Source organism: Manis javanica, chromosome 4 (genome assembly GCF_040802235.1).
Source record: "Manis javanica isolate MJ-LG chromosome 4, MJ_LKY, whole genome shotgun sequence".
NCBI classification, from domain to species: Eukaryota; Metazoa; Chordata; class Mammalia; order Pholidota; family Manidae; genus Manis; species Manis javanica.
Window position 1 is genome coordinate 4915556 of NC_133159.1, and position 20496 is coordinate 4936051.

At 39.3% G+C, this 20496-nt stretch overlaps 1 protein-coding gene across 16 annotated transcripts in view; it reads left to right on the top strand.

The window, feature by feature from the left end:
- CAMTA1 (calmodulin binding transcription activator 1) overlaps positions 1-20496 on the top strand; it is an 806010-nt gene that overhangs the window by 14608 nt on the left and 770906 nt on the right. For 15 of the 16 annotated variants that reach the window (XM_036999801.2, XM_036999802.2, XM_036999803.2 and 12 more), the window contains exons 2-3: positions 12800-12869; positions 17897-18015. In XM_036999801.2, the coding sequence (XP_036855696.2) occupies positions 12800-12869; positions 17897-18015 (189 nt within the window). The remainder of the gene's footprint in view (positions 1-12799; positions 12870-17896; positions 18016-20496) is intronic. The other variant, XM_036999805.2, reaches the window with a different exon arrangement.

Sequence of the window (20496 nt, forward strand, 5' to 3'; positions counted from 1 at the left end):
CTCTGAATATATAAGTGCTTAGTAATTGATGTTTCATGTGATGACCTTGAGTATATTCAGAAAAGCAATACTAAGTGTAACAAAAGAGGAAAGTATATCATGTTTTAAAGAAACATAACCATCAAGTCGTTTTTAGTAGTTAAGAGGATTTGGTTCCTTTTTAAATAACAGCTTTACTGAAATGTAAATCATATATCATAAAATTCACCCTTTTAAAATACATGATTAAGTGGTTTTTTTATTTTTATATTTACTCAGTTGTGCAACTATCACCACTATCTAATTCCAGAACATCTTCATCACTCCAAAGAGAAGCCATTAGTAGCCACTCTCCATTCCTCCCTCCCCTCAGCTCTAAGCAGTTCTTTACCTGCTTTCTGCCCTTATGGATTTGCCTATTCCAGACATTTCATGTAAATGAAGTCCTGCAGCGTGTGGTCTTTTGTGTTTGGCTTCTTTCTCTCTGCATAATGTTTTCATGGTTTATCTATGTTGTAGTATATACCAGAATTTCTTTTCTTTTATGGTGGAATAATAATCTATTATATAGATATACCATATTCTATTTGTTCACCAGTTGATGGACATTTATTTACCCTTTTTGTATACTATGAATGATGCTGCTATGAACATTTGTGTACATGTTTTTGTGTGGACATTTGTTTTCAGCTCTCTTAGGGGATATACCTAGGAGTGTAATTGCCAGGTCATGTGGTAACTATGTTTAACTGTTTGAGCAACTGCCAAGATGTTTCCCACAGTGACTGCATCATACTGCATTCCCACCAGACACATTTGAAGGTTCCCTTTTCTCCATATCCTTGCTAATACTTGCTATTATCTGTCTTTTTGATTATAGCTATTCTTGTGGATGTGAAGTGGTATCTTACTGTGGTTTTGATTTGCATTTCCCTAAGACTAATGATGTCGAATGTCTTTTTTTATTGGCCATTTGTATGTCTGCTTTGGAGAAATGTCTGTTCAAGTGCTTTGCCTACTTTTTAATTGAGTCATTTGTTTTTTGGCTCTTGAATTGTAGGTGTTCTTCACATATTCCGGATATCAACCCCTTATTAGATGTCTGATCACAAATATTTTTCTCCATTTTGTGGCTTGCCTTTTCACTTGATAGTGGCCTTTGAAAAAGCACAGAAGTTTTAAATTTTGATGGTTTACTTTATCTGTTTTTTGCTTTTGTTGCTTATGCTTTTGGTGTCAGTTAAGAAACCTTAGCTAACCCAAGTTCACGAAGATTTTTACCTGTGTTTTCTTGGAAGCGTTGCACAGTTTTAGCTCTTAGATTTAGGTCTCTGATTCATTTTGAGTTAATTTTTGTATACGTTTTGAGGTAGGTGGCCTTCTAACTTCCTTCTTTTGCATGGGGATAGCCAGTTGTCCGAGCACCATTTGTTGGAAAGAATGGTCTTTCCCTATTGAAGTATCTTGTCACCCTTGTCAAAAGTCAACTGACCATAAATGTGTGGGTTTAGTTGTGGAGTCTTCATTCTAATCCGTTGATCTCTATCCTTACGGCAGTACCACACTGTCTTGATTACTGAAGCTTTATAGTTAAGTTTTGAAGTTGGAAAATGCCTGTCCTCCAAATCTGTTCTTTTTCAAGATTGTTTTGGCCATTCTGGGTCCTTTGAATTTCCATATGAATATTAGGATCATCTCATCAATCTACAAAAAAGGCAGTTTTTTTATTGATAGGGGTTATCTGTGTTAGATCTATGGGTCAATTTAGGATTATGGATCTTTTTATGGATCTGCTATTTGCTTAGGAACTTCTGGCTAACTCAGGCACCCAAGCATCTTGCTTTAAAACAAAATACTGTTGTTTTGATTTATTAATATAGTAGGCTGGCTTGGTGAAACACTGGAACTCACTGTTAGGCTGGAATTGGACTTTGCGGGTTCCAGGAGAGCAAATAGCTATTCATACTGCCTGTGGGTTGGCTTCTTTTGACATGAAAGTTTGCTGATGCCTTGCAGGTTTTAAAAAAATGTGGTATTCTGGTTAGCACTTGTTCCGATTAACAGATTCCTTATGTGAGTATTTAATTATCAGAGTTAGAATATCTTACAGTAAAGTGTGTCATTAAAATTTATATAATTGTTGTTATTATCATTATTACTATTGTTGGAGGTACTGAGGATATTTTCGGATCTTGTAGTCTTGTGGGGGCCATGTGACCATTAGTCATTTTTATATTCTTTAGGCAGTTCATATACTCAACGCATTATAATGAAATGTCAGGCACAGAGAAGGACAGAGTCCTTGTCCTCATGGAGCTAATGGGAAACCAGCCTTAATCAAGGTGCCATGTGAAATTACAACTGATGCAGAGCTGTGAAGAGACATGCGCTGTAAAGGCCGCTGCATCATGCAGGGATTTGACCGACTCGAGAGGCTGAGCTCTGAAGGAAAATGGGAATTAATTGAAGAAGAATGCGGGAGAGCAGTTTCAGGTAACTGGACGAGCCGGGTAGTGAGATGCACGGGGCACTCTGACTGCATCCTTACTGTAGCTTTCAAGAAAGTATTTACCGACTTGACTCTTGTCTTACTCTGTCCCTGAAGTGCCTTGTGACTTTGAGCCAGTAACTTAACCTTTCTGAGCCTATTTACTTACTGCTTTTAATCTTATAAGGCAGTGTGTAGCCATTTTTATTTAGCCATTTTTATTTTTATTTAGAGTCAGTAACTTAACCTTTCTGAGCCTATTTACTTACTGCTTTTAATCTTATAAGGCAGTGTGTAGCCATTTTTATTTAGAGTACTTAAGTGAGGACATACAGAAATCTAGACTTTTGATTGCTTGCATTTATGTAATTCAGTGTAATTAAAAAATAATATTTCATGACCTTCCATGGTTAGTTTCTGAACATTTTTCCTAGTCTTCAAAGTTAGGATTCACTTCAGGTTATGTGCACTCCAGAAGCCTCCAGTTGGCAGGGGAGCAGAATGGATGTAACCGATTCAAGGCAGGCCCGGCTGAATACTGTCATCAGGGGGGAACTGGCAAGGAGCTGGGAAGGCTTCTTGTAGGAGGTCTGATATGACTTGGCCTACTGACACGTGACATGGGGGTTGGAGGAGAAATTTTAAGCAGAGGAAATGGAGCAGAGGCACAGAGCCAGGAGTGTACAGGGGATGGCTGGCATTCTGGCTGCCTGTGGGTAGGTGAGCCTGGCAAAGTAGGTCGGTGTCAGGTTGGTAGGGGCTTGGGAAGTCAGACTGAAGGGTCTGGGTTTTCTTCTCTCTGCACTCACAGAGGCTTGTAGAGTTTTTAGCAGAGGACTGGTATTGATTGGATAGTCAATTCCTTTTTTTAAGGTGCTAATAGGTAATAAGGCCACCTGTTTACCCCTGTAGCTTTCTCTCCACTCTCCAGCCATGGTCAGTTCTTTCAGATTCTGATTGTGCCAGGGTGCTGTGCTTCCTCCTGGTTTTAGGCCTTGTGCTTTGGCATCGCCTCAACTTGGAGGTACACCTCCAACACATACGCACTTGCGCGTATGTTCACACGTATGCTCTGCTTTTCTGACTCTCCTTGTCCTCGGGGTTTCAGCTTAAGTGAGACTTGTTTGAGAAACCTTGTTGGCCTGGATTCTTTTCTCACACTGGATTGTGTGCCCTGCCTGTGTGCACCTCTGTCATTCTGATTTTCCTGGTCATAGCACATCTTAGTTTTGTGTGGGAGTTGCCTTTTATGTCTCTTTTTCCTTCAATTAGATGTACATCTTTAGAGGTCAGAGACTTGAGAACCTGACACTTGGGATGGGCTTAGTAAATGTTGGCTGGTCACATGAATGAATGAGCAAAGAGAAAGGATGGAGTTGGAAGAAAATGGCTCCTGGCAGGAATGTTTATAGCAGTGAGTTGGAGAAAGCAGCTAGTGTGACTGTGTTGTGTGTGTGTGAGAGATTTGATTTTGTGACTGACTGTGGGCCTTGAGGGTTGAGAAGAACTGAAGGTGACTTCTAGCATTTGAACCTCAAAAACTGGAGTTAGGTGAGGCTGTTAATTGAGATAGTCAATACAGGAGGGATATGTTTTGGGGAGACTGGATACAGATGTGTCAGTTTTGTTGTAGGTAGAGTTGGGGTAGCCTTATTATATACATGTTCAGTGTGACACCGGAAATGGGGGTCAAAGACTAGGAGTCATTGCTTTCAACTTGTTTTGCCTTTCTACACTTGCCCTACCTTTTCCTATCAGAGGGCAAAGTAGCCCTGGTGAGGGAGTCCATAAAGGTCAGCCTGCTAAGTGCAGGGCAGGGTTGGGAGGCATGGTGAGTAGACCTGGAGGGGCAAATAGAGAGATGCTGGCATAGCCTCTGGCAGAGAGTATAAGCTTCTTGAAAGTAGGGACCTTGTTTTACTCATTGCTACATCTCTCTGCCCAGAACAGTGCCTGTTGGTTGCAAGAATGAATCAATTTGTAAGAATTAGGAGTAGAAGTCATAGTAGTGCGTGAAATTGTCACGAGAGAGAAGAAGGGACTTGAGGGCAGAGATGGGATGACTGTTTCCATTTGAGTGTCACCAGAAGGAAGAGTACTAGTGAGACTGAGAAAGAATGGTTAAAGAGGTCACAGAATGAGAGGAACGTAAGTCCGGGGTGCTGAGTGCAGAGGGTATGAAGAGATTATCCGTTGAAATGCAGGTGATTCATGCCTAAGAAATCCTGGGGAGCTGAGGACTGTGGGTGTTATTTCCTCTTGCTGCTGTAACAAACTACCGCAAACTTAGCGGCTTAGGACAGGACATTTATTGTCTGATCTTGTGGGCCAGAAATTCAGGTGGGGCTTTGTTATGTCTGCTGCTTCTGGGCCTCATAAGCCTGCAGTCAGGGGATTTGGCCAGGGCTGGAGTCTCATTTAAAGGCTCGACTGGGGCAGGATGCTCTTTCAAGCTCACAGTTTGAAGGAGTCATGTCTTTGTGTGCTATTGGACTAAGGACCTTTTTCCCCCATAGGCCTCTGCAGCACAGCAGTTTACTTCATCAGAGCCAGCAAGGGAGAGTGTCTGCTAGTGAGACAGAAGGCAAGCTTTGTGTCATCAGGTCATGGAGGTGACATCCCATCACCTATGCTGTGTTTTGTTGTTAGCAGGTCCTCAAGTATGCACTCAAGGGGTGGGGGTCACACAGGGTGTGTGTTAACATCAAGAGGTGGGGGCCACAGGCAGTCCACTGTGTAGTTTGTCCCACGGTAGGGAAGGATGACGGCCTTGGAAGGCATAGAATGGTTTTTCAGAAAGGGGCCCTTTGGGATGTACATGGCAGGATGGGAACTTGTAGAGAGGGAGGTTGCGGAGGTGGGGTACCAGGTGAACTTTCAGATGTAGTCATGTTGGTGACCTGTCTCAGGAAGCCTTCCCTGCCCTCTCTCTTCATCCCCTAATACTAGGTGCTCTGTCCTATTAGGTGGATTAGCAGACTGTATTATAATTGCCATTGTTAGCCCTTCTGCCTTTTGCTAAAATTGAATCACTTACCAGCAAATTCCTGGCCAATAGAGTTACCTGTCTTGGTTGCCTTAGGATGTTGAGGACCAAATGAAGTAATGCGTGGAAGTATTTTAGAGCATGGAAAGTGACATGCAAACATGAGGTGTTAAACTACTGCTTCTCGCTATGTTCAGAGAATATGCAGACCTTAATGTGCATTTTACTTGCTAACTTGGGCTCATTGTGTTACACCTAAGTTACCGAACTGGGCTTTATTTAATACTGTGATATTTTTAGGGTCTTTTGAATAATGTTTGCTTTTGTGATAAGTGGCCCGCACACTGCTGCACCTTTTAGTCCATGTATCCAGTTTTTATTGTTTTAAAGAAGTCTGTCCTTGCTGTCCCTTGTTGTTCTTTCGCTTCTACCTATCTTAATTTCTAGCCCTCCTTTCCTCTTCTGATTCCTGGCTTCTAATCTTCTCTGGGTTTGGCAACCTGCTAATTAAACTTACTAGAACTGTGAGTAGTTGAATAGTGATCAAGCTAAGGAATGTGGGCCGGGAGCCCTCTCACAGTGAGGTGAGTGAGTGTGCGTGGACTTTGTAAAGATCTCTTCTGGCTTCCGTGTGTCTTGGCTTCCTTCCTCGTTCTCAGTTTGGATTAGGTGAGGTTCCCGCATAGCTGTGTTCACTTCAGTGGAGGGTGGCTGCCATTTTCATGGCCTACGCCTCATTACTCTGTTATGAGAAACAGAGTCACTTGCCTTCAGTTTTGATGAGGTTTTAGTTTTTCGGGCAGTAGCAAGTAGTGGTAGGTGATGGGTGGTCTGTGGTTCATTGACCAAACACTGTTTGGCAAGCAGATCACCGCATGGGGGTAAGTAGTAGCAGTTGGGTCGTTGGTAGCCTTGCTCGGTAGTCTTTGATATTCCTTGGTGGCTACATGTTTAGCTATTCTGTCAGAGTAGCTTCTGTACTGTTTCTGCCCAGCCTTTTGTATTGTTGTTTGTGGAGAAGCCTCACTGCTGTCAGGGGGAGAGCCGGTGTTCCTGTGGAGGCAGCAGAGGAGTGGCATAGATGGGCCTGCTCGTGGTTCTCGCTTGGCTCCTCCCTAGCCTGAGCCTCAGCAAGGGTTTGTACCTCTCCTGTTGTGTCCCCTTCATTGAACAGGCATAGTGTCTGCTCAGCTGTGTTACCCACTGGGAGCAAAATCTGATTTTATCTGTGAAAATGCTTCTTTTGTATACATACATACCAAATAGAATGTCAAGTTGATTAGGCTGATTCTGTTGATACTTTACAGTGCTCTTACTTGGAGGAGTTAAAACAGTTGTTGTCATTAGTGCTAGTAATGATAAGTGCACTAAAACAATGTAATTTTAAGTTTTATATATTTTTTTCTGAATATGTTCTGCTCAAATCTGTACAAATGTGAACACTGAATAGGTGCTCTTTGGTTATTTTCAGAGTATTGAGTATACTGGCTTCCTAGCCAAATTAAATTTATGAAAATTCTATGATACTATGATTCATATCTAGAAAGAGTAATTTTTGTTTCATTTTAAAATCGTTTTAAATACACTTTACATAAATCTCTGATAATAGTGAATCAATGAATGTGATATCACAGGTCATAAATCAGACTTGATATATTGTAGTATTAGTTTCTGTGTCAGCTTCCTAGAACTTCAGCTATTTTGTGCTCTGTTTTAGCTACTTGTTTGCTTTTGAACTTAATTTTAGGTGTAGAACTCAGTTTGAAAGCCTGAAATGGTTTGTGCCCAATTACCTTTGAGGTTACTGCCTCACCTTTTGTGAGCCTGCCCTAGTAGTCGGAAGTCAGCCACCTATTAGATATTTTTCCTTTTAACTTGAGTATATACTTTAATTTTGTCTCAGTCCCATAGGAGTGTTGTGAGGATTATTATAGTAGCACTTATGGTATATTCTAAACTTCCTGAAAAGAGGTAATGTGCGAGCACAAAATTGTTTTGTAGTGTCCCATGTATTTTTTCCCCCCACTGACCTTTTGTGGTTCAGGAAAAAGATAAAGTTAGTTGTGTTTAGGGGTCCATGTTGGTTTTCCAGTTTCAGATCATTAGCCCGATTTCATGGAGTGTCTTCAGAGCTTGCATGGATTTGGATAGACCCTGTCCTCCTGTTGAGCAGGCCTGTGCTCCAGAGATGTTGGTGTCTGTGAGCCCTGTTGAGTACTTTTATCCCCTTAGTTCTTCTTAGTGGGTCTAAAGTAGCTTTAGTCTTATTACTTGATTGTTCAGGGGACCAGAGGATGGGTGGCAGCATTAGGAGAGGGAGAGATGTCCTTTGGTAAATCCTGTCATCAACTGGTGGGCAAGAGATGGAGCCACTTTTTTCCTCTTCATGAACTTCTGGGACTGTCATTCATCCTTGAACTCAGCAAACATTTGAGCTTCTATTATGTGCCAGACACTAAGTACTGGAGATGCTGGGACGAAAAGCCAGACATCCTTTTAAGGATGTCTTTGATATAGTCTTAGTCTGAGTATGTTAGAAAAATATTTATCAGAGAAGAGAGACTACCAGATTGGTTTCAGCTGCTGAATGGCCTTAGGGTTAAAAGGTGGCGTTGTAGGTCAACAGAAGACATCGCTGCAAGGAACGACTCTTCCGTAATTAAAAAACAAAATAATTACAAATAGCGTTGTGACAGAGACTGCTAGCTGATCACAAAATTCATCTCCTCTTTCTGGGCACAGAGCCAGACCGCATTTCCCAGCCTCCTTTGCAATTAGGTGTGCCTTTGTGGCCAAGTTCTAGCCAATGGAGTAAGAGCAGAGAAGTGTGCCACTTTCAGGCCTGGCTCCTAAAACCTCCCAGGCATGGCTGTCGGGCCCTCTCCTCTGCTGGCTGATACGCAGAAGGGCCCAGGGGCCTGGGAACGCTCGTGCCCTGTATGGGAGCAGCACAGATACCAGAGTTGCTGTTTGGAGGAGAGCTCTCTACTGATCAGGGGTGTCCGGTTGAGACTTTACAGGAGAAAGAAGTAAATATTTATGGTATTTGAACCGTGATACAGTTTGTTCTGAGAGCCTCCTAACTGAACTAGGCATGATGCCTGGAATGCTAGGCAAAACTGGTGAGTTTTAGTAAAGGTGCTAAGAATTTCAGACTCTGCTTTAATTTTGATTATTTATATGTTATGTTACAGGAAATGAGCAGTGAATTTCAAGAATCAATTTAAGTCATGATAAAATATGTGACAAAATTGTTTTTAATGTATCACTTCTAATTGATACAAGTGGTTTATTGCGTTCAACATGGCCTCTCTCTGTCTGATTTAATAAGCTATGTGGGTCCTCAGTTAGCTTTAAAGGGACTCTGTGGAAACTTAAACATTCTCAGTCCTTATTTCAAAGAACTGTAAATACAGTTTTCATCATACTATGTTCAGAAGCCTGTAATCTCTTCTTATTAGCATTTTATTTCATTTATTCCATCATCCAGAAACTATATATAAATATAATGAATTTGGCTATGTGTTACACCTTGACCCTGGGTTCTTTGAAAGAGTGACAGAAATGAATAAAACATAGTCTGCACATACATAGAGTTTGCGCTTGGTGCACAGATTGTTACTGAGTTCCTGTACTGCTACCATCTGCCCCTCGTTGTAGCCTTTAATGAATCAGTATCATTTCTTCATGTATTTTAGTGTTGTCTCCAACTTGATAGTGTGCCTTTTGAAGGCAGGGAGTATGTTTTATTGAGCTTCTGTATCTCCCTTCTTGGGCACTTGTAGAGAGAGTGGACACTGTATTACTTAAGTAGCCATCTCTGTAGTTTCTTTTAATTTTCCTGGTTAGATATTCTGGTATAGTTTTGTATTATAGTTTGTATTAATAGACAACATGCTTTTTCAGCCCATTAGGAATTCATGAAATTGTGCAGCTTAAGAAATGTTAATGACTAGAACCATCTTTTTTTAGGCCTAATTTCTGGTCTTTTAGATCATGTAGTTCCTGATGCTCAAGGTGTGGCCCTGACCCATGGCATGGGTGTCCCCTGGGGGCTTCTTAGAGGCATAGTCTCGGGCTCCACTCAAACTCGTGCATCTGAACCTGCACCTCTGGTGACCTGCATGCATGTTAACCCTGGAGACGCACTGTTCAAGGTCAACCTCCATTTTGCTCTTGGAAACTGAGAAAGTCAAAGAGTTGCCCAGAGTTACACAACTGTTTATTTCAGGGGTTTCCATCATTGGGTACATTTTGGGGTCACTTGGGAACCTTTAAGAAATAGCGATCCCTGGGTCTTCTCCCCACACATTCTGACTTAATTGGTCAGGGTTGCAGCCAGGGCATCAGGATTTTTATAGTCTCCATAGAAGACTAAGTGCAGCCAAGTTGAGCCGCTCATCTGGGTGCTGCTCCAGTCAGGGAGTCCTTTCCTCTGGATTCAGCACAGTGCATCCCCTGCCTGATTTGTCACCAGCACATCACCTCCTTTTATGTCCATAGAATCTCTCCCTCTTCTCACCTTCCCACAAGGGCAGGACCTCTGTCTGGCTTGTTCTCTGCTAGGTCAAGCTCCTAGGACCGTGCGGTACGCATCAGGTACTTCTTCACCGACTGTAGAACAAGTGAAAGGAGTTTGGATAAAGAGGACTGTGTCCTACGAGAGGGAAACCAGGCTGCTTATCCCAGCAGGGCTGCCTGCCTCTGTCATAGGAAGGCCCCCGATGGATGAGAGGCGAGGGGAACTCAAGGGTCAGCCAGGGAGGGTGGCATGAAGACGTGCTGCCGAGGCAGGACCTGGACCCAGAGCCGTGTGGTGGAGGGGCTTGTGCTCTTCCTGTTCCGTGCCCTGTGTACAGAGAGGTCAGCTGTGTGCCCCAGCCCTCTCAGGAGGGAGTGGGGCCTGGACCCAGGCGCTCAGCTCTCCGGGCCCTCCGACTGTGCTCCTCTCTCTGCCGGAGCCCCTCTGGCTGGGAATTGAGAACAGGTGTTGAGAAATACGTCTCAAGGGAGTCTGGCCCAAGTATTTAATACAGGGTTATCATTTCTTAGGTGAGTTTTCTTGTGTTGGAGCTTCTTTGCTTTCGGATTCTGGTGTTTTTGATGATAGAATTACATGCTTTCACTCTCAGTTTATGTGAGTGAGTTTCTTACCTGGTAATATTAACATTTTATTATGCCAGTGCTGTAGAGGAATCATGTTTGGTTGTTCATAATATTTTTAAAAAAATAGGTGTTTTTTTGTGTTTTAATTCTTCTGATTTGTTGCATGGTACGTTTTACCAATAATTACCTATCATCAAACTTTGAAGTCAGGTGTAAAAGTCCTTTTTTATGAAGACATTCATTAATGTGTCTTGCTGTACATTACTGATTTTTGAAATTTTAGATGTTAAGACCATTGTTAAGATGTTTTGATAAGTGGTAAACTTATGTTTTCTTTTTTTGGTAATAGGAAACCAGTAAATATAAAACCTTGAATGCGAGACATTCTTTTCAACATCATAAAATTTCAAGTGTTGATTTAGAAACTGCATTAGGACGAGATGTGGGCACTGTGGGCTCCTGTTCTGCCCTTGCTGGCCCTTGGACTGTTAGCTCGAAGTCAGAGTATTGCTGGCTTCACATCAGCCAGTTTTCCTGATGTACTATAATCCCGCACTCACAGTCATGGGAAGCAACTGAACTGGAATTTTCCAAAGGATATATGAATTTTGAGGTTAGTTCAGAAGGAGACTCCATGGGCCCAGGTGTCACTGCAGGTTGTTTGTAAGATGCTACCACAGGTTGCTAACCAGTAGTTACCACCATCGATTAAATCAGATAGAAGGACAGCAAAAGTCCTGGAACAAGAATTTTCTAGGAACAGAAAATGAATATTTAGGGAGAAGATGGTTATTCTGGTAGCTAGAAGTCACATTGTGGAGAAAGACTTAATCTATCACTTGATCGTGGGTGTGAGGGAGAGGAAAAATTAAAAATTCATGGAAGTCAAGTTTAGTCAAATTTCAGCACACTCCTTGGCACAAAAAAATTCAGGGAGTCCTCAGTTTGTTCTTAGAAAATGTTAACATTGTGAAAGGTTATCCTTATCAACAACAGCGTTTTTTATTTGCGTGGTACTTCTGAATTTAAAGCCCTTTAGTATGCATTATCCCATTACGTTCCCCCACCAATCCTATAATTAGGGGAGAGAGAGGTATCGCTTCTACTTTTTTTGATGAGGTAATGGAGAAGTTAGATTGCTTTTGTAAGGATGACTGTAAATGAGAGAACTGAGCTTTTGATATTCTAAATATGAAGTATTTGAGTGTGGTTGTTGAACTTGTAAACTACCTTTTGGTTTTCTAAGTATATAAATACATGGCTTATACTGCAGGGTAAATAACGTAAAATTTTCTTCAATACTGCAACCAAACAAAAAGGATGTTCTTGGGATTGAAAAAAATGGCTCAGAAAATTCACAGACAATTTTTTCCTTTTTAAAAGTTACCATTGGGTAGGTTTTGTATGAAAACTTAAATTTCATCTACATGAAGCAGTTTGAGAGCGGAGACCTGGTCTTCCAGCTTCTTCCTGACTTACTCTACCTTCCAGACTGTTGGCACTCACTCAGCAGATTGTCTTGAATGAAATGGGTGCTGGGCTTACTTTTGGGCAGTGGTTAACAGTGTCTTTGAATATTGACTGAAGTGCAAATGAATATGGCATTGGTTATTCTTGGTAAACATTTATTGTATGTATAGAACATTTGCTCCCTATTAAAAAAAAACCGTACAAGTAATACATGGTGAGCCTATATCTATTTTTAATATACATTTCAAATTTGGAAACTCTTAAGCCTACAGAAAAATTACAGGTGTAGTGTAAAGAATTTTTTTCCCCCTGAACTCTGAGAGAAAAAGTTGTCGATAACATTTCATTACCTTCAAATACTTTTTTATACTATCTATAAACAAGACCATAACACAATACAGCAATCAGAATCCAGAGATTAACTCAAGCCATTTCTACCATCTGATACTACCTTAGGGGCTCTCCAATTGTGCCGGGTGACCCAGTGGTGACCTTGTAGAAAAAGATGCACTCAGAACTCTGGGTGGCACTCGGCTGTCCTGTCAGTCTCCTTTGATATAGAAGAATTCTCAGCCCTTTCTGACTTCATGACCTTGACACTCTTACAGATTACAGGCCAGTCATTTTGTGCAATGTTCCTCAATTTGGATTTGTCTGATGTTTCCTCATGGTTAGATTCAGGTTTTGCATCTTTGGCAGGAATTTCACAGAAGAGCCAGTATATATCTTTTTCAAAGATTAGTTTTACATTTTATTTTCTGTTTCCTTAGAGCGTTTCCCAAAGTGTATTCTGCGGAACTAGCACCTACTGTGTTCTCAACACCGTGCCACCTATAGAAGGTAGGATTTGAAAAGCTTTTAACTTACAGGAAGGGGTGGGCTTGGCAGTGAGAGTCACACCATCACCGTAGTGCAGTGAAAATAGCTTGTGACCAAGACTTAGATGACCTGGGTTCTGCCTTAAACTTGCTGTGTGATCTTAGGTGAGTTACTTAATCCTTCTGGGGTAGCAAAATAAAACTCCCTTCCTAAGTTTCTGTGAAGACTTAAAAAGGCAAAGGGTTTAATCACATGGAAAATTCAAAGAACACTCTGCCAATGTTGGGCACTAATACAAGTCTATAATTCTGGTGTCCATTTCTGGGCGGCTTAGAGCCATGTGGTATGTGGGAAAAGCCACAGGTCATGTTTGAATCTCATTTGAGCCACTTGACTAGCTGTGCCTCTTGGGCAAATTAATTTGAACCTCAGGCTCTCCATCTGTAAAATGGGGGTAATTATGCTCTGATTGGGATTGTGAGGATTAAATGAGACAGTGCAATATAAAATCCTTTCTGGATGCCTGATATAGAATCTCACAATTGTTTACTCCCTAATAAATAGTAGAAATAAACATACTTGATCACATACTGAAACTGAATGGCATGAAGCAGAAGAGGATACCCCAAACCCAAATTGAAGCAGTTGGTTGCTTTTTTTTAAATGTACCCCCACCCAGGTACATTTAAATTGAAAATGTAAGTGCTGATAGTGAGAAGTTTAGTGAACCTAAGCTACCAGTTGACCTAAACCCAGACCAGAGATTTGGTAACACAATTTGGCCCCTGGGGGGTGGGGGTTGGGCTGGTAAATCTGGGACACCCAAATATAGAAAGGGTAAGATTTGATGATCACACCCTCTGAAGAAGAGGAAAGGAGTTGGTAAACAGTAAATATAGTTGTTTTTTTAATTAAAAAAAACTTTTAGCCTTCATCTTTTGGATGATTACAACTGGGTTTAATTCATTTTGGAGAATTTCTTTGGGAAAGAATAGAGAAAGCATACCAATGCTTGGCACATAATTAAGCACATTGTTGCTTAATTAATATTTATTTTGGTTGAATAGTGATTTGAAGGTCTTAGGTTAGTAATGGCAATATTTGCTGTTAGCAGTGAGCACTGTGCTGACTTGAACATAACAATATGTGCTTATGTTTTCCTGAATCAGTTCCTACCCTACTTATTAAATCTAAGCACATAATAATTAGAGCTAAAAGGAAAATTGTAGAGCTTCCTTTTAATTTTACCACTCTAAGTTGTTGATCAAATATATTCCCAATAAGATTTAGCAATTTGATACACTGGTATACCAACTGATTTTGAACAGTTTGGTCTAGAGGTTGAAAGAATAGTCATTATCAACTTGATTGTATAACAGTGTGTTCATAATTCACAGAACCAAGTTATTTAATTTTATTAATTATGAATCAAAATGAAATGGATGCATCTTTTCCAGGTTAGAGTTTGTACAGTTGTAATTTACCTTGCAGAAGTCAACAGTGTGTTCTGAGGAAAAGATCAGATACATTTCTTTGGATTTAAATAAAGGATTTGGTAATGTGAATCTCAGTTTCTAGAAATAAAACATGAAAACAAGAATTCTACTTTTGTTTAAGTGAATAGGCATTTTTGTACATTTTAGAAAGTTTTAGTTAAATTATACTATACCTCTAAAATTGGAATATATTTGAAGGTTGACTGGAAAGGATGGTTCATTCTCTAGAATTATAGCTGTCAGCCAAGCAAATCATCTGTCAATTTCAAGAGCTTCACTAGTTATTTTTGTCAAGTAAGTTAGAAAATGATGTTGTAAAGTCATATATCATACACGCATATTTTGCTAGATAATGATAATGAAACGTTTTGCTGTGTTTGGTTGACACTTCCATTTTGTAGTGTCAGAGTTTGGCTATTTGGATTAAATACTGAGATGCAGTGGAAACTAGTGTATACCTTTTACTGTTAACTCAAGATACTGTTATAATCCTTGTACTGTGGCAAGGATTTAAAAACTGGCATATGTATTTATCTAATTATGATAGCATTTATAGTTATTCTAAAAACATTAAAAAGCAGCTTTTAATTTAAAAAAGTTTTGTACAGTATAGCCATGTGAGCAGTTCTTTTCCAGTATAAAAGCAAAGTGACTGTTTAGCATGTTTTAACTAGAAAAACTGAAATTTGAAATACTTAATGAAATTTGAATTTTAGCATTTTGCCTATTTGAGTTACTAATATTCTTTTCCCAGTATTAAAATTGTCATCTTCATAATGTACAGTGGGAAAATTGACCCATTGTTATGTTTCTTAGAAACATCAAATTTATATTCAGCATAAATCTAAAGTTCTGGAAATAGCACAGTTTAAAAACTGATTAAGGGGAACCCATTGGCCTGTCATAGTCCTATTCCTTTGAACTCATGGCTGCACATCCCCATAAAGTGCTGTGCTTAGAGCTTGATTGAGACAGTGCTTACACAGCCATTCTCCTTTCTCTTTCTCCTCTTTAAAAGCCTTGGGCCGATTCACCACTGCCTGATTTGGTATGAGAGTGGAGGATGGAAGCCTTTTCTAGAGCACTTAGATGTGCTGTTGAGAAGAGTCCTTCCCTGGCTCTCTGCACACACACACACAGGTGTATACACACACACACACACACACACACACACACACAGACACACACACAGACACAGACACACACACACACACAGACACACACACACACACACACACACAGACACACACACACACACACACACACACACACACACACACACACACACACACACACACACACACACACACACACACACACACACACACACATAAGTATGCTTTTTTGTGCCAGCTCGGTTCCTCAAGGAGGCTGCCAGGAAAGATAATTAACATCCGGCTGTGATCACAAACATAGGAATGGAAGCTGGGCTTTAATATTTTGTTCATTATCGTTCATAATTATACTTAATTTTCACAGCCATACAGTTAGTCGTATATAATTCAGAGTAAGCCCATTGATCGTGTATCTAGCATAGTAGTTTTCATAAAGGGCACCTATAAATGGTGAATATTTGAATTGAGTATAGATTTCAGAATTTCACCTCTGCTTTCAGAGGTGCAGGATTTAAAAAAATGAGAATAAAACCACGTTAGGGGAAGAGAGCAGGGAGGTAAAGCCTTACGTGATTTGGTATTCTGTGCTTTAAAGTTTTATGACCCACGGTACCTCCCTTGGGAGGATGAAGTGCAGGGAGCATGCATAAGCACAGAAAATTATAAAGGTTTTATAGTGTAATTAATACAGAACTTTCTATGAACTCTCTCTTATTTGAACACTTTATTTTTGGTTTCATGGCAAGATTTTTAAAAAGTCTAATTTTATTTTGCTATTAAATTAAAATTTTGAATTCTTAAAAGCAGTCAATTTTTAAGTTTTTCAAGTTTTTATACTGCTTGTAGAAATAGAGGATGGGTATTGTAATTTAATTGGTTGTGTAGTTCATGGACCAAAAAAGATTTAGTACGCTAAAACTCTGAAGTTCCTCCCTGTGACATATTTTCATATGATGTAGTAAATTTTTTCAAACTTTCTTTGCCCAATATTTTCCTGTTAAGATCTTTTCCTTGAGAAGAAATGTGTTAATCAGGTGAAAAATGTTTGGAGAGGATTTAATTGTGACAGTAGAAAATATTTTTTATTCTTTTATGTTTTTCACTTGTTAAAAAAATAGACTATCCTAAACAAAATTATTGGGATTAGAAAAATATATTGTTGTATTTCACTTTTAACTTTATTAATCAATACCTGTATGTTTATGCAAGTGTGCTGAATTGTAAGGTATTATTAAGTTATTGAGTAACAGTAAATTCTATCAGGATTTATGCCTGGAGGACAATTAGAGATTTTCTAATTCACCTTGATTTGGGAAAACTGAAAATATTAAGTAACTTACCCAAGGTCACACAATTAGAAAAAGCAGAACTGGGCCAGAATCCTAGACTCTTGACTTGGAATTCAGTGTTTTTATTATACCTTCCTAATACTGGAATAAGTTATTTCAACTGTGACTTTCTGGAGCAAATTCAGTCTTTAATATTTTAGTTTAATGTGTTGCTCCTTGATATACCTGGTTGTATATTGCACCGTTTGGATACCAGGGCTTCCATTTAGCGTTCAAAAAAATTGGAGGGGGTAATTTGAAACTTTGACCTAAATGTGCCAAAACTGGCAAGAAGTTTTGAGCCAGTCAAAGGGACTTTGTACAGGAATGAAGCAAGAAATGATATGTAAATGAATGAGTGAATGAAATAGTACATAAAAGAAATGATCTCTTCGAGAAAGGACCAGGGAGACCAATTATCAGGTAGCCAGGCCTACCATGTAGTCTGAAAGTAATGAACTTTTCTCTCACTAATTTAAAAGAGTTATAGTTTGATGTAATACATTAATTATGTAGATATGCATATTCAAATTGAGTTAATTAAAATATGTTTTTAGATTTAGGCTACAGATGCTAACCTAGTACCTAGGTAGCTAACTGCAGGTTTAAATTCCTTAAAAGATTTGTAATTTACTTATGAAAGGGTAAGTCTCATTTGCATTCTAAGGGATGAAGTAGTAATAGTTTATGAGTAAAATAGTCATATTTTATCATAATTCTTCTTCCCTAAAAATCTTAAAATTTTTTCAGCTGGTTAATAGAAGATTTCTGGGTTTGCGAGGTTAAATCATTTTGCAATGTTGATGTATGTCCTGGAAACCTGGTGAAAGAACCTTTAAAAGTAGTGTTCTGGTCCAAGGCAGCTGCTGGGATATTCCCTGATGGCTCGCTTGTCATGGGGCAGTAGATGGATCTTATTCTAGAGCCTCTTGACCAGATTGTGCTGCTGTCTCTCTGATGAGTGTCGAAATGAGGACTGCTAATGAATAGGGTGATGTCCTTGGTCTCACAATGACCAGGCTGAACTGCCATTTCTGACCTTGCCATTGTACTTGAAAAGGAGATTTTCTCAATTATTTCTTCTGAATTTATTGTTTTCTTCTTTATAGATGATCATGGGAACAGCAATAGTAGTCATGTAAAAATCTTTTTACCGAAAAAGCTGCTTGAATGTCTGCCGAAATGTTCAAGTTTACCCAAAGAGAGGCACCGTTGGAACACTAATGAGGTAGATAAATTTCTATTTTTAGGGGTATAATTTTTTTAAGAGCAAACTTGTTAGGTCATTTTGTATTACTTTTTATTAGCTTTAAATTTGAAATATTGAACTAGAAAATTATGAATGAGAAGAATATTTAATGTGGATTTGACAGAAACTAACATGGTTCTTGAACTATCTCTGATCTGCTTGGCTTGCGCTGAGAAATAAAAATGTGCACGCTGACTTACAAAGGTAGCATGAGTTTCCATATTGTGTTTTCTTGCATTTTGGTGTCTTGCATTTGGTGGTTGGCTCTGCCTGCATTGCAGTTAAACATTAGTTAGTTCTTATGATGTCCTGGGTCAGTGAGGATAGAGCCCCAGTGTTCCACAGAGTGTGCAGTGTCTTGACAATGTGGAGTTCCTCTAGAGTTGGGGAGCGCAGGTGCTTATCAGCAAGACAGTTCTTGGTCCTCTCTGATGAAGGAAGTTTCCATGGAGAATTAACTGGTTTACCTTAATGATAGGGATTTTTGTCAAGAATGAAGGCTGTACAGTAGATTGTATATTGGGTACCCAATTAGAAAGAAGATTGATGAAGCAGAGTGAATACAAGTTTATCTGCTTGGATGATGTTTTCATTTTTGTAAAACTTAATCTGGGAGTCTTAATGTGAGGGGTGGATTGCTTTGTCATCTTTTTTATTTTGAAATCTGAGTATTTCAATGTAGGGTAATACCCATTAGGTGTAGTGATGAGAGTCCGTTATATGTCCATCTGTTTTGAGAGTTATATTTCGTTAATTCAGATGGCTGGGGTTACTGATTTTGCAAAGTTGAGTCTAAATCAATTTGTGTTGCTGGTTCAACATTTATTTCCAAGTTAAGCTAAATATAAAACCTCCCTGTATTGGGCATTCAGTTTCATTAAAAGGTACAAGAATAAGTTAGTGCTGCCTAATTACCTGTATTTTTTTAAGATCATTTTGCTTTAACTTGTTGACCTAGAATGCTTTTGAGTTGTAAGAGGTTATATGGATGAAAGTCTCTTACCCCAGTTTATAGATTTAAATACTCATTAGGCTCTCATAATTTTGTTACCTTGTCTCAACTGATTTTGAATCTCTTAAGGTATGTTTATTTTGATTTATTTGCAAAAATTGTATTTCCCCTTCAGACAGAATACTTCTACTTCAACAAACATTAGTTAGTTTAGAGGCCTGTTGTTATAATCAGTCATTTATTAACTATTTCAAACATTTTAGATGTGAAAACAAAGTAAAATGCCAACAATTAGTCTTAATCATAGATAGTTACTTTATCAGCAAAATAACATTATTTGGGAGCCATTCGGTAGGTTACAGCTAGGTCATGAATTATTTAAAAACTCAGTATGTTTCTAAGTATTCCCTGAAACATGGATTTGATACCACATTATTATATATTAGCTCCATTTATTTATAAATGGAACAAAACACACAATAGGTATGTATTTTTCAATATTATAGTTTATATGAATTGACAATTTCTTTTAATTATGATTTGAAATCATGTTTGAAACTGGCAGTTGCTTTATACATTAAAATCAGTGGTTTTAGGAGTCTTGTAAAGTTGGAGTAACTGTCAGAAGTTTAGTTGATGGATTATTTGGATTACTAGCTTCAGAACTTTTTTGGAACTTGTGAGCACAGTTGTTCAGCCTTCACGTATTTATTTACCTCTAGATTACTTACATAATCTAGTGTGAGTTCCATTTTACTAATATTTTAGAAATATTATAAAACACCCAATAGAGAATCTTTATGGAGGATGAGATTAAAAGGAAATAAGGTGCTTGGTATTATTCCATATCCCCGTCTGTGTAGCCCCTTGGAGATCACTGGTTTTGGCCACAGTGTTGCTAACGTCCAAGTCCAAAGAGAGGAAACTGCACCCTACTTTCTGACTGGCGAAATATATGATGGGGCTGGGTAGGGGGAGGGAATGTGGCCCAGGAGGGAATTCCTGAGAAATGTGGCTTCTTTTGCCCAAACTGTCACTAGTGCCGAAAATATGGGTAAAGGCTGTGTATTCCTCAGGGTAAATGGAGGCAGCAGGGCAGCTTAGCTGGCAGGGGTGAAGGCTGCACCCCGTTACCTTGTGATCTGTTGTTCTCTCCCTAGTTTGTCAGCTCAACAGTGACAGAAACTCCTATGAGAGAACTGAATGTAAAGACTCACCCATATTTCTGTCTACAGGACATTGGCTTTCTTTCGTGTTTATTTATTGCTTTAGGAAAAATAGGGGAATCTTAGAGTGACAGCAGAAACTTAGATTAGGAGTTAGTTTTGTGAGTGTTAAGCTGTGATGGTAACCTGTCAGTTTTATTAGCTGGCTTGGGTGGTGGGAACAAAACAGTCAGTACCTCTGTTAAGTCACTGACTTCTTTGGTCTGTCTGGGTTTGGCATTGTCACCAGTTCCTCAGCCTGCAATCCTTCATGTCCACCTACAACCTGAAGGACGTGTACCT